The sequence below is a fragment of the Orbicella faveolata genome, unplaced genomic scaffold (assembly GCF_042242905.1).
Source record: "Orbicella faveolata isolate gen_17 unplaced genomic scaffold, um_ofav_v1 contig_12, whole genome shotgun sequence".
NCBI classification, from domain to species: Eukaryota; Metazoa; Cnidaria; class Anthozoa; order Scleractinia; family Merulinidae; genus Orbicella; species Orbicella faveolata.
The window spans coordinates 22,525,001-22,537,611 of NW_028301539.1; the positions used below are offsets into that span (position 1 = coordinate 22,525,001).

The 12,611-nt window shown below is 37.0% G+C and overlaps 2 protein-coding genes and 1 non-coding gene across 6 annotated transcripts in view; 2 read left to right on the forward strand and 1 right to left on the reverse strand.

Moving 5' to 3' along the window:
* Positions 1-7,268, reverse strand: part of LOC110060036 (solute carrier family 35 member F6-like) — a 13,005-nt gene extending 5,737 nt beyond the window's left edge. The window contains exons 1-9 of one of the 4 annotated variants that reach the window (XM_020766780.2): positions 7,127-7,268; positions 4,092-4,174; positions 3,347-3,411; positions 2,751-2,824; positions 2,246-2,307; positions 1,661-1,740; positions 1,497-1,556; positions 918-996; positions 123-217 (exon numbers count right to left, since the gene is read on the reverse strand). In XM_020766780.2, coding sequence (XP_020622439.2) covers positions 123-217; positions 918-996; positions 1,497-1,556; positions 1,661-1,740; positions 2,246-2,307; positions 2,751-2,824; positions 3,347-3,411; positions 4,092-4,174; positions 7,127-7,224 — 696 coding nt within the window. In that variant the 5' untranslated portion in view covers positions 7,225-7,268. Of the gene's footprint in view, positions 1-122; positions 218-917; positions 997-1,496; positions 1,557-1,660; positions 1,741-2,245; positions 2,308-2,750; positions 2,825-3,346; positions 3,992-4,091; positions 4,188-7,126 lie in introns of those variants that run through there. The other 3 variants (XM_020766781.2, XM_089282873.1, XM_089282872.1) reach the window with 3 other exon arrangements.
* Positions 7,269-7,674: 406 nt separating this feature from the next.
* On the forward strand, positions 7,675-7,747 carry Trnak-uuu (transfer RNA lysine (anticodon UUU)). The gene has a single exon. It is a non-coding gene; the product is annotated as a tRNA-Lys (tRNA).
* A 415-nt stretch (positions 7,748-8,162) lies between these two features.
* Positions 8,163-12,534, forward strand: LOC110060082 (zinc finger C4H2 domain-containing protein-like). Its single transcript, XM_020766841.2, has 4 exons — positions 8,163-8,304; positions 9,805-9,976; positions 11,053-11,219; positions 11,724-12,534. Exons 1-4 carry the CDS (start codon positions 8,231-8,233, stop codon positions 12,004-12,006), a joined length of 696 nt encoding a protein of 231 aa, XP_020622500.1. The 5' UTR covers positions 8,163-8,230; the 3' UTR covers positions 12,007-12,534.
* Positions 12,535-12,611: the final 77 nt, after the last annotated feature.

A 12,611-nucleotide genomic window follows, 5' to 3' on the forward strand; every position in this document is an offset into this window, starting at 1 on the left:
AATATAATAATAATAATAAAAAAATATAATAATAATAAAATATAATAATAATAATAAAATATAATAATAATAATAAAATATAATAATAATAATAACAATAATAATAATAATAATAATAATACCTGTAGAGGATGGAACTTCCTTTTCTTCAAGAATAATTCTTCTACAATCATCTGAGTGGCACTAACACTCTGACCAGCCAAGATCAAAACAATGCCTGGTCATAGAATAATTGAGGATGACATTAAAAGGGAAAAGCAAACTGAAATACTTCATGTCTGTTAAACCTAGTTAAAAATAAATCAGACAAGTACCAACAACTTCAATATTTTGCTCAATGGTACTTTTTGCCAATGGTTTAATTAAGGTAGCTCCAGAGAGTGAAAAAAGGAAACATTTATAAGACAAAAACAGAACACAATCCACTGTAGGAAAAAAGATGGCGGCTGTACATTCTACCACAATGCCTTGCAAACCTAACACAGCCAACAAGGCACAAAGAAAGCCAAATTTTTACAAGATTTGTCCCTGTACTAAGGACATTAAGTAGCCTAGGTTTGCAGATTTTGTAACGTTTCTGTATGTTTTTATGAACATTGTAAAGGTTTTCGTTCGCTAAGCACTATGGATAAATGTACCAGTTGCCATCTTTTTTCCTATGGGGGATTAAAACAACGTGATGTACAATGTAGATTTTGCTTGAGAATAATGGTCAGCCACTAGGCGAGGTGTGTGTAGTAACAATTACCAAGCCTGATATTATTCCTACACAAAACTACACACTTTAAATTAATATGTAAACAAATTAACCATTCCACTTTGTCTAAGAAAATATCCATGGATGCATTTTTTTTTTCAGAACTGCACATTTGATGTACATGCTGAAAACATTATTCTGTAGATTTGCAGCTCTTTACCTAATACAACTTGTCCTTGAGAGGAACCTTGATGGTTGTCTCTGAGAACACTTGACAATCCAACAAGCACCAAACCAAGCTGCAGACATTTAATTTAGAGAGTAAACTCATTCAGTTATTATAGTAATTAAATTTAAAATTGTTAATAAAATCTTGATCACTGAAAACCATCTTCTAGCATAGTTTTACGAAATAGAATATCAAATAAAATTTCCTAGCATGCTATAAATCAAATAAATGACGTTCACGAGACCTTAAGACCTTATGAAGTGACAAAAGCAAAATCATAACGAACAATGTACAATCATGTACAGCATGTTCTTGTACTACAGCAAATAAATTCTGTAACAAGGACAAAATACATTCTACATCTACTCATGATCTCAAAGAGTGGGCAAGTTGAATCAAATCCTATGCTACGATAATGGTTACCTGATCATAAAGTCACGCTGGGGCGATCGCAGCAGCTCAGGATTATAATATAATTATTATGCAGTGTCTTGTCAAAGTATATCAAGAGTCATCTAGGTCAATACAGTAAATTAATACCAAATTCAAGTATGAATTTAAAACACACACCATAGTGACCATCATGCCAATCCAGTGAATTGGCCATAACTTTCTCTTGAGAAATATTCTCTAAACGAAAAGAGAAACTGGATTAAAACTCACTGACAATTTGTTCCTATGTCAAAAGTAAAAAAAAAAAAAAGATCAGTGTGAGAAAACAAATTTATACTCACAGAAAGCACACCAGTGAAAATAATAATTGAGCCTCTCAGCATCTGCCATACAGAGGCATTGACATAAAGCAGACCAATTCCTAGTAATGAAAATATTAAGAATGGGGGAAATGCAGTCTAATTCTCTGTTTTTGTAGTTAACTGTGGCAGTCTTCACTACCCTTATTCTATATAATTTATTTATACTGCATGAAATCTCTACTCTTCTATACACCTGCAACCTGAAACAGGCACCATTTCAGGTGCATCATAAATATTTACATTTACTTCAATCCAGCCAAAAATACAATCATGTGCAGGCCAACCTAATTACACGTATAATTATACATGTATAAAACCTTACATGTACATTAAAAATGGGAGGTTTCATTTTAAGAACAAGTAGTAAACACTGTAATTGATATGAATACAATACATCTCATTTCTTAACTTTACAGTAATTGCATGAAAGTTAAATTAAATTTTAGTAACCCATTCTGTTGAACATTTTTAACCTAAGCCAAGATGTATCTGGTGGATAAATGTCACCTGATATTCAGTCACATGCAGGAACATTTATTTAACAAACATATATATTTCTCTCACCTCCTAATGTGGTTCCGAACAGATCACAAATTGTAGGAAAAGCAAAGATCCATTGGAAAACTCTACAAGGATAAAATGCAATGCACAAATGCAATATATTTCATCTTTGGATCAAGAGGAAATATTTTTAGTTTACTCTGGATGTACAGTAGTGTAGTTAAAACCACTGTTAAATAATAATGTGACTATATTGTTATGAGTCCAGAGGCGCATCTGGCCAGATGACAACTTGGCCTTTGTTAAATAGCAGGGATGGAAGAGCTATCAAAAATGATTGCTAAGTCAACAAGGATATAAAATTGTGATATTACAAAGTTTGAAGTCAGTCGGTGTTGGCTGAGAATGAGAGCTGCCTCTTGAACAGGTGCATGTTTCTATGCTAGAGAATGAAAAACATGACTGTCGTTTTGTCCCAACACAGATAAGAAGAATTCAGCTATAAAATTATATGTCCATGTGACATGGCCCCACCCTAAAAGTAATATGTGCTCATGATGTTCAGTACCTTGGTTGTTGACTAAGTTCTGCAGAAGGTTCATCAGTGCTATTACTTTCACCTCTAGTGACACTCATTAAGTTCTGGTTTAGGACAAATGAAAAACATTTTTCAGTAATTCATGGCCAACATACATGTACCAAAGTTAACTGAAGTCTGAATCTTATAATAGGACTTTATATTAAATACAGCACTGCATGTACACCAGGAAATTTTGGCTAGCCAAAATTGTTTTAGAACAGGCTTTCAAAAAAGGCTTTTAAAAAAGGCTTTTTCGGAAATATACTTTTGGATTGTGCAGTAATGTTGTGTAATAAAAACATACATACCGTATGCAAGAAAGTAAAGGTTTCGTGTAGTGGAAATAAGTTAAATGATAACAAAAAATGGAATCATCAGCATGTGATTTTAGAATCATCCCTGATTCACTGAGCTTCTCTGAATAGCTTGGAGAGTTTGGACATTTAATATAAATTTTATCCTCATTACTTGCAAATGTATTTCAAGATAAAAAAGTTTTCAATCAATAATAAAGTGAAAAAACGACACGTACATACAAAGCCCATGTACAAGATAAAGAGAAGTACATTTAAGAATATTCAAACCTGCCGTAATTTCTGCCTTTCTCTCCTCCGATGAAAATATAAGCCAATCAAACACATTGTTTCCCCTGACACAAAGTAAAAGAAAAACTCTATTAAAATCATCACAAATATGTTATGCCTGCTTTCAGGTACGTGGCTCTTATAGCATGGCCAATAGGAAGTACCAGGTATATGTAATATACAGTGTGTTTTCATCCTAAGTACACGTAAGTTAATCAAGTAAACAGACAGTTCAACTAAAAATACTATTTTTATTGGTATTTGTTGTTCCAAAAGATATTTTGGTTTGAATCTGCTCAACCTAACCTCTAACCCCTCAAGAAATTCCATTTTAGACTTTTCTTAGCTTTTATCATGAAAAAAAAAAAAAAAAAACTTTAACTCCCGCTTGCCCCAACCTCATTCCCAGGCTCTCTCTCCTCTGCCTTCCTTGTCATTGGGAGAGAGCCTGGGAGTGAGGTTGGGCTTGCCCTTGGGACAAGTAGCTCTAAAATTTTCCTTGCCCTGGGCAACTCTTAGTTTGCTTTAGATGGTAGATGACTTGCTCGATCCCTTGCCATTCAGGCAGGTGAGAATGAAAAATTACTTGCCCAGAAGGACAATCTTCGAGCCCTGGAGTCACCCCAATCCCTAAGAATTTTCAGTAGCCTTCCACGGTATGGGTAGCAATTTTTACTCAAACTAGGCAGTTTGTTTCAATAGATATATTTTATTTTGCTTCCTTTATTTAAATTGTTAATCTTACCAATAAACATGAGTCCAGTTTGAAACCATGGGTGGTCAAATTTGTGGACTTCATTTCCATGTTCATCTTTAAGTCCCCTGGCTCTAAGAAAACAAACTGTTATTTATAATTATAAACACTCAATTTGAAGCATTGCCTGTCTCAGAGAACTAGCAACAGGTCATCATTGACACTGCAAGATGAGTGTGTTCAGCTTCTAACTATAATAATAATAATAATAATAATAATAATAATGTAATAATATATAATAATAATAATAATAATAATAATAATAATGCCAATACACACAGACAGGAAAATTACAGCCAACAGACCCGATATAGTGATTAAAGACCACAAAACGAAAACCTGTAAATTTATTGACATGGCAGTACCATCAGACAGAAACACATCCGTGAAAGTCAGTGAAAAACTATCCAAATATAAGGACTTGGAAATCGAAACAAGCCGAATGTGGGGCATGAGAACGGAAACGATACCAGTTATCATTGGAGCACTTGGAGCTATCAAAAAGGGACTAGAAACTTATCTTGGAAGAATTCCCGGCCAATTAAGCATCAGTGAACTACAAAAGATAACCTTGCTAGGTACAGCACACATTTTGAGGAGGGTGCTATCAAGCTAAAAACTGGCTATCCCCTAGTGCCCCAGGACCATGGTTTGGTCTCGGCCCTAAGGACTCTAAGCAAACATTACGTGAGGACGATAATAATAATAATAATAATAATAATAATAATAATAATAATAATAATAATAATAATAATAATAACTGTGGCATCACAGGGTGCAATGTCATCACTCCGCATTGAATTCACCCAGCTGACTACCTGTCTTAACAAACATTATAATACATAGATTTGTGACAGGTGCGTGACCTTGGAGAATTGAAAAAAGTCTGGATATGAACCAAGTGGCCCATCAGGCTGGCGCTTATCCATGGTTTCTGTAGCACAAAGTGACTAGGAGTATTTCTACTCCCCCTAGATGGGATGCTGGTCCATTGCAGGGCTACCCCCAGCATTAAATTGGCCGGTACCCATTTATACACCTGGGTGGAGAAAGGCAGTGTGACTCGAGTACAGTGTCTTGCCCAAGAACATTACACAATGTCCCCAGCCAGGGTTTGAACCTGCACCGCTCTATCCATAGTGACACTAACCATGAGGCCACCACATCTCCCTTGGAGAATTAAAACTCATCCAACAAACCATGACAAGAAACAATATACTTTTGCCTTGGCTTTTAGCCAGGATTTTTAAAAGTGGGCATCCAAAATGTGCTATAGGGCCTGCTCAAATTAGCTAACAATTTATAAGGCAACGTATGAAAAGTAAAACGATTGTGGCTGTCCACAGGGCGCCTGGACGCCCATCTGAGTGTGGGTCAGACCTTGACCTAATCTCCTTTGCAGGTGCTATATATGGGCTTACCACACAATCTTCCTCTCACACAAATGTCTGCTAAAACAAAGAGCATATACCTTTCAATTTGTTCATAAAGATCTGCTGGAGATCATGTGAAAATTACTTTAAAGCCAATCAGCACCGAGTCATCATGTAATAAAAAGCCAATCATAAACTGAACAGGCTTCCCAGGGGTGATCACTACAATGTGTACTATTGCATGTCACATCAAATTCAATGGCCACATTTCAAAGTAAATATGAATCAAAAGTGCAGTTTTTAAAATCCAGCTGACTGAGTTCATAGAATAAAATTTCTTCATCTTTCTCACAGACAGGGAAAAACACTTACTATAAGTTTCTTGAACAGGATTTAAAAGTCTCACACACTCACTGAAAGGCCACACTTGTACAATGTAGTTTGATGTCTTGAGATCACCTCTCATCAGTCAAGTTCAAAGCAGACTTCGTGCAAGATTCCAGCATTTGAGTCTGAGATGAACTAGACACATGAATGTCTTTGTGCAAACACATCCATCTCTTTCTTCAAAAAATACTCTACAGCTTCTGCTGTTAAGGATTTAAACACTTGTTGAAATGCCATGGAGGTATCCATTGAAGTCTTTTACAAAGTTTTTCAAGGTCCAAAATTTGTTGCCTTGATCAGGAAGTGTACTGTGATTAGGCTAAATAAATAGCCCAGTGTTTCAGCAGACATTCATAGGGGAGGAAGATTGCACGAAAAGTGCAAAGAGCATCTGTGAAAGACACTAAACTTGACCCCAATTCCGGCAAGAAGTGAGTGCTTACTGAAACCAGTGGTTTTCTCTCTTGTTGTTTCATGATTCATTTTTTGCAGCATGATCAATCACAAGTTATACGCACAGCAATGCATCAGTCATTGCATGCACCCAGCTGGCACCCATGCTCCCTATTCCCAGGGTTCCCTGTGGATGATGTACGTTGCATCATTCTCCAGGTCTAACATCTCATTTCTCGGTGTCCTATCTAGATGTATTTCAATAAGAAACTTTATTTAAAAAAGCAGGATGACCAAATGCCCTGGGGTAATTGGGTGGAAGGCTACAGGGGTGTATATTAAATGCCCGACCCTTGTGATGGACAATGTGTAAAATACCCCAGGTTGACTGATGCATTAAGCTACAGCTTTTAATAGTACCGTGAATAAAAAGATAAAAGTTGGCAAGATTAAAGTGGCAAAAATTAAAATCATGCAAAGGAAGATATATCGTATTCACATTGTTGTCAATACATCATAGTCAATCTACACAACACTAAAGTGTTTTATCAAAATGTTATAGTTACGAGCGCTAAGAGTCACATGCTGTACGTTGTCAAGCTCAGGATATCCCGTTAAGAAATGTCTTGGAAATCGCAAACCTTCTTTTCCCCGTTACAAAATTATTTTTATGTTCTTCCAAAGGCCATCTGTATTATAATTCAACTATGGAACCCATAAGCTTATAAATTAAACTCACGACTTGAGTTTAAATAGAAGAACAACTGAGCTTGCATAATTTCATTTCGCGTCATGGTTATCTCATTGAAGTTCGAAAGCAAAAACGGGACATGCCAACCAAACTTCACACACATCAAGCCAAATGGCACTTACGAGCAGTCGTTCTGTGCTTTCTTCGATAGCGTGTTCACAGATCCTGAAATAAGCATTCCAAGAGCTAACAAAATCTGTGTGCAAGTGAGAGCGGCCATCTTTAGTTATTCGATACACCGCGACAAAGATCTGGGTACAAGTAGACGATTTTGCGGAGAGGGGAAGGGTAAGGGAAATTTGTTCGGTTTGGGTGAATAGAGCTCTTCACCCGCTAAAAAGTTTTAATCGCCCAAACGAATAGGCCTAGCAAAGGAGAAGAAAGAAAAAAGAAGAGGACCTTTTCAGCACAACAGCACTGAAATGAAACAAGAGTTTTGCATTGGTGGAGACAAAGTAACATCATTATATAAACATGATCGATACATGACCCCTTCTTACATTGTTGCACTCGAAATTGCGTAATAAGAGCTGCAATATAGCTTTTTAGGAATGAATACACATTATAAAGATTTTGTCGGTAAAAGTTAGTAAATAGCTTTAGCAAGATAAGGTTGCAGAACATTTTACATCCGTTAAATATTGTAAAAAATGTAATTATAACCGAGGGAGCCCGGTTAGCTCAGTCGGTAGAGCATCAGACTTTTAATCTGAGGGTCATGGGTTCAAGTCCCATATCGGGCGACCAAAATGTCTTTTTTTTTTTTCTTGAAATTTTTCTAACCTAAACAGATATGCACTTTCCTTTGTTTTAAAAATTCTTTTAAACGATAAATGTGGAGAAACAAAAAAGATTTTTCAGCCAGCCTGTATATTTTAAAATAATCCCTGAAAATCGAGCTTTCGAGGACAGTACCGCTAATATTACTATGAAATTTCCGTGATTCAGAATTGCTCAAAGTTCCTGACTTTCACGATTATTACGTTTATTCAGGTTTCTAAAGATGCCAAGAGAAATTTAATTAATTTCATTAAATTGCGGGGAACAAAGGCTGGCCGAAGAACAGCTGAAATTTTGACAATTCGACGCAAATGGCTCGAATTTCATAAACTCGCAAATGATTGGTTACTTTGCACTTCATTGACCAATCAGAGACGCCAATAAGTACTCTTCTTATATGAGCAACATCGCGGCCATATTGTCATTATTTTGTTGAAAAGGATAACATGGCGTCTAGTCCAGTAAGAGAGGGCGACGAAGACAACTATATGCGAAAGTTAGAGACGATTAGAGATATAAGGTAAGGAAGGCTTTTCAAGAAACAAAATGCTGCTAAATACCCAGCGATATCAACGTTTCCAAACGTTTATAATGATTAGTTTATGCCTCAAAGGCTCTTTGACATGCATCAAATGACTATTCAGCACTCAACTCGTTAACTTAATTTTGTTAAACGCCCAAAATGTTTTCTGCATAAATAGCTACCAGCACTAGGATTGAACAAAACATTGCGCCGTTTGCAGCAAATTTCGAATCAAACTCTACCAAGCTTGCTACGACCTTTTCTCAATCTGGAACTTCCCTGAAATAAAATACTAGAGAATACTGAAGCCCGGGCTTATGCTTTATTTATTGAAATGTATCAGCTGCTTGTTGTAGATAAAATTGCTTCGTTTAATGTTTTGCGAAGTTTGCTTAACCCTCCACAAAGTTTACTTAGCCAACTTTAATTGATTGCTGCATAAAATTGACGGACAAGATCTTTTAGGAGTCTATGGTAGGTTATTGCGTTTTCTTCTTTCTTTCCTTTGTGTTCCACAGTACAAAGAAAGAGCAGCTTCTTTGTTAAAATATTTTTAACAAGGAGTTGTTACTTCTTTGTTCAGTTAGAACTAAAAATCTTACTTTGACGTGTACTTGAAGACAGCCACTTGGCATTGTGTTGTTCAGCAGGAGAAAATAATTTGGTACCATTTCAGCTTTACAGATTGTAATAACAAGTGGTTAATTTGTCTTAGCTCACTTCTGTTTAATTAGATTTTTTTGTTGATCTGAATAACCCAGAAATTTAAATATATACATTTAGCTTATAAGGAAATGAAATTCGGAATTTTAATTTAACACCATTGATCAAAACGGGTGCTATAAAGTAAATGCAAAAAATGTATATTATGCACTGTTAACCAAGCAGGAGGTCAATAATTATCACTCAGTAATGGCCAAGATCTTTTTTGTTGTGTTGCATGTTGATTGACCGAGATGCAGTAGTCGTGCCCTGTAAATTTGCCAAAAAGGATCAAGGACAATATTCAGTCATCTTTAACCAATTTTAAGCTGGGCAATAAAAAGATCTTCCATTATATGGCACGCAGGATACATATGAGTATTATTTATTGAGGAATACTGTTGGGAAATCCTGAGTAGCCAAGATAGCTGTACATGGATGTTACTCTCTCGAGCAGGCAGTCACAACAGAGAATCTGGTTCATGTTACCCACTTGCAGAACTGAGATATGAATTTTATTTTCCTGTGGTAGAAACAGTACTTTACAAATGAGCACAGCGAGTCAGTTAAGTATTATTTTAGCCTAAAGTTGGTCTGGCTCTGTGCATGACATGCAATCATAGACTGCATCCAAAAAGTTTTTAATGTGTTTTTAGAATCAACAGCATGATGCAGTTGGTAATTTCCATAAAACTCCCAAGTTATTTTACCATCTACTGGTTTCTTTACTAATGAGGGGAGACTTTATAAGAACTGAAAGTAGAGAACCCAAATCATCATAATTTTACATTTCAGAGTCAAAACATCACAGATGGAAAAGCTAAAATCTCAACTGATCCAAGAGTTAGATGCAGCTGAGAAGGAAGGAAAACTTTTGAAGGACTATAAAGCAGAAATGGAAGCTCTTCTGCATGAGAAAATGGCACATGTAGAGGAACTGAGGCTTATTCATGCTGACATTAATTTAGTAAGTCAATATCGTCAGTGCACTAAGTCAACATTGTCAGTAGGACATGATAACTGGCCTTGTAGCAGTACATACATGCTTAAGTGTGGATGCACAGTGGCCTCAAGCAATCCAGGTTGGAGCCCTGGCCAGGGATGTTGTGTTGTGTTCTTGGGCAAGACACTTGACTCTCACAGTGCCTCCCTTCACCCAGGCATACAAATGGGAAGCAGTGAATTGAATGCTGGGGGTTGCATTGCAATGAATATTCATTGTGCTGGTATTCTTGTCTTGAGTGAGAAAAGTGATATGACTTATGGCTTTCTGTTAGCTTGCATTTGGTGTTAGGACAGTGCAGCTTCCCTCACCTGCTAAATACTCCTTGGTTGATTCAAATTTTAGAGCCATTGGTCATAAAATATATACAAGAATGTTTCTCTTTTCCTTATCCAACAACTTTCAACGCCTAAAAAGAAATGTCTTGACAATAAATTAGTACATTTTAGATGAATTGCATAGTGAAGCCCCTGAATAATACTGAGGGTGGCTCCATTTGTAAATGAATACTCTACTCATACCTGTTCATCCCTGTAAGTAGTAATAATACCAAGTTAAGAATTCTTGGTACATGTTCAACACACCAAACAAGTCCAGTTCTAACCAGAAAAGACAGACTGTGGGGAAAATTCCTATGCTCAATATTTTCATCCTGCCAGACCACGTGTAAATGATAGAAATAACTGCATCAACTGAAAACTGTGATCAAGGGTGGTTGGTTGTGTCTTTGTTTTGCCTCAGTGTGACTGCGTGATGCAGTTATAAGTTCATATGTGCCAACTCATCATCTGAGAATTGGCTGTGTGACTGCATGATGCAGTCAAAGACCCACATTTCACTCTTGCTCACCGTAGAGTCTCTAGTGGCTCAGTGGTTGGTGTGTCTGGCTTGATCATGGAGGATTGTGGATTCATATCCCATGTGGAACTCGGATTTTCTTCTGAGTTTTCAGTTGACGCTACCTGTATTTCTATCATTTAATATGCCTACTAAGACTACTTGTATGTAAGAATAATAATTTTGCCATTTGTCTTTTTCAGATGGAAAATACCATCAAGCAGTCTGAATCTGAGAGAGAAAGAGGGTTAGAAACTCTGAGAAGATTGCATGAAGAATACAAACCATTGAAGAGAGACATTGACAAAATGAGAGGCTCTCTGGGTCTGGAGAAAATAGCGAACCTAGATGAAGAAAGTAGCCTTGCAGAGTAAGTTGCAGTCAAAAGAGATTATAAATTCTGTACATTAGATGCGAAGAGGTCTTATTGCATCGCACTGCTCGCTTTTTTGCCCCAATTATGGGGGTAAACTACCCGGTATCAAAAATCATCAGCCGTTTTCAAAAACACTATACTGTAGGTACATACACGTACAAACATGATATAAGGTCCGAAGACGATAACTACAAGGGCTATGCCCATTTTATCTCATTATCGATTTTTATGCTTTGTATAATAGTACATGTATATCCGTTTCACATCTGGAGCCTTGTACTTTTCATAGTTCAATACTTTGTTATACTTTTTCAATAAGCTTATGGCGTTAGCGCTCAAATCAAGTTTCATCATCACCGTCAACATCGAATGCCCCGTACAGTTGCGGCGATCTTTTTGATTCAAATCATTGAACGTGATTTAAGTAATTTAGAGACTATACATGTACTTAACATATAGCTTGGTACGGCGCCCACTAATGGTTCTGTTACTTGCCAGGTTTCTTGAACGTGCTCCACCAGGTTGGAAGCCAGAGCCACAGGAACCCCCTCCTCCACCGGTGGCCTCCCAGTTAGCTGCAGCAGCAGCTGCCGCACAGCAGCTGGTCAATAAGCGGGGCCCTCCGGGGGAGAGGCATTTCCGCCAGCAGCAGCCACCTCCCATGAAGGCCTGCCTGTCCTGCCACCAGCAGATTCACAGGAATGCTCCGATCTGCCCGCTGTGTAAGGCCAAGAGCCGCTCTCGACACCCAAAGAAGACCAAGAGAAAGCACGAAGACTGAGAGAACTCGGATTCTGTGTAACACGATAGACTGTATGAAAGAGTGGGAAACCAGGCTTGTTTTTTGGCGCGTTTTCATAAAGAAAAACGTTTCTGGCAAGCTTTCCTATCTATAGTATCTATTCTTCCATCTAAGTGTACAGCATAGATAACTCTTCGTATTGAAGTCTTATGTAGTCGCACAGTTTGTCGGATCTTGCCTAACTTAAATTCGCGAAGCTTTGCTCATTACCCATCTTAGTGTCTGAAGCATATAACCGCATATATGCTTCTGCGAGTATATATACGTCAAGATATATATTAATCTACGTTATATTATAGGCCTTTTAGGATCTTTGCGATATAATATATGGAACCTTATTTATTGAATATTAAGTTAAGTAATATTTATAATATATGGCGCTGAGATTATTAAGCAGGAAGCAAAATCTACGTAAGTATTGTTATACAGCTAGTAATAGATACATGATATCATCAACTGTAATCAAGGCTGTTGAAGAAATAAAATAATGTAACGAAAACAGTACAACGGTATTGCTTACTAGTTAGCTACATGCACCCTACGTCAGTGCACCTTTTTCCAATTAACCGTCTGAGCAGATAGCA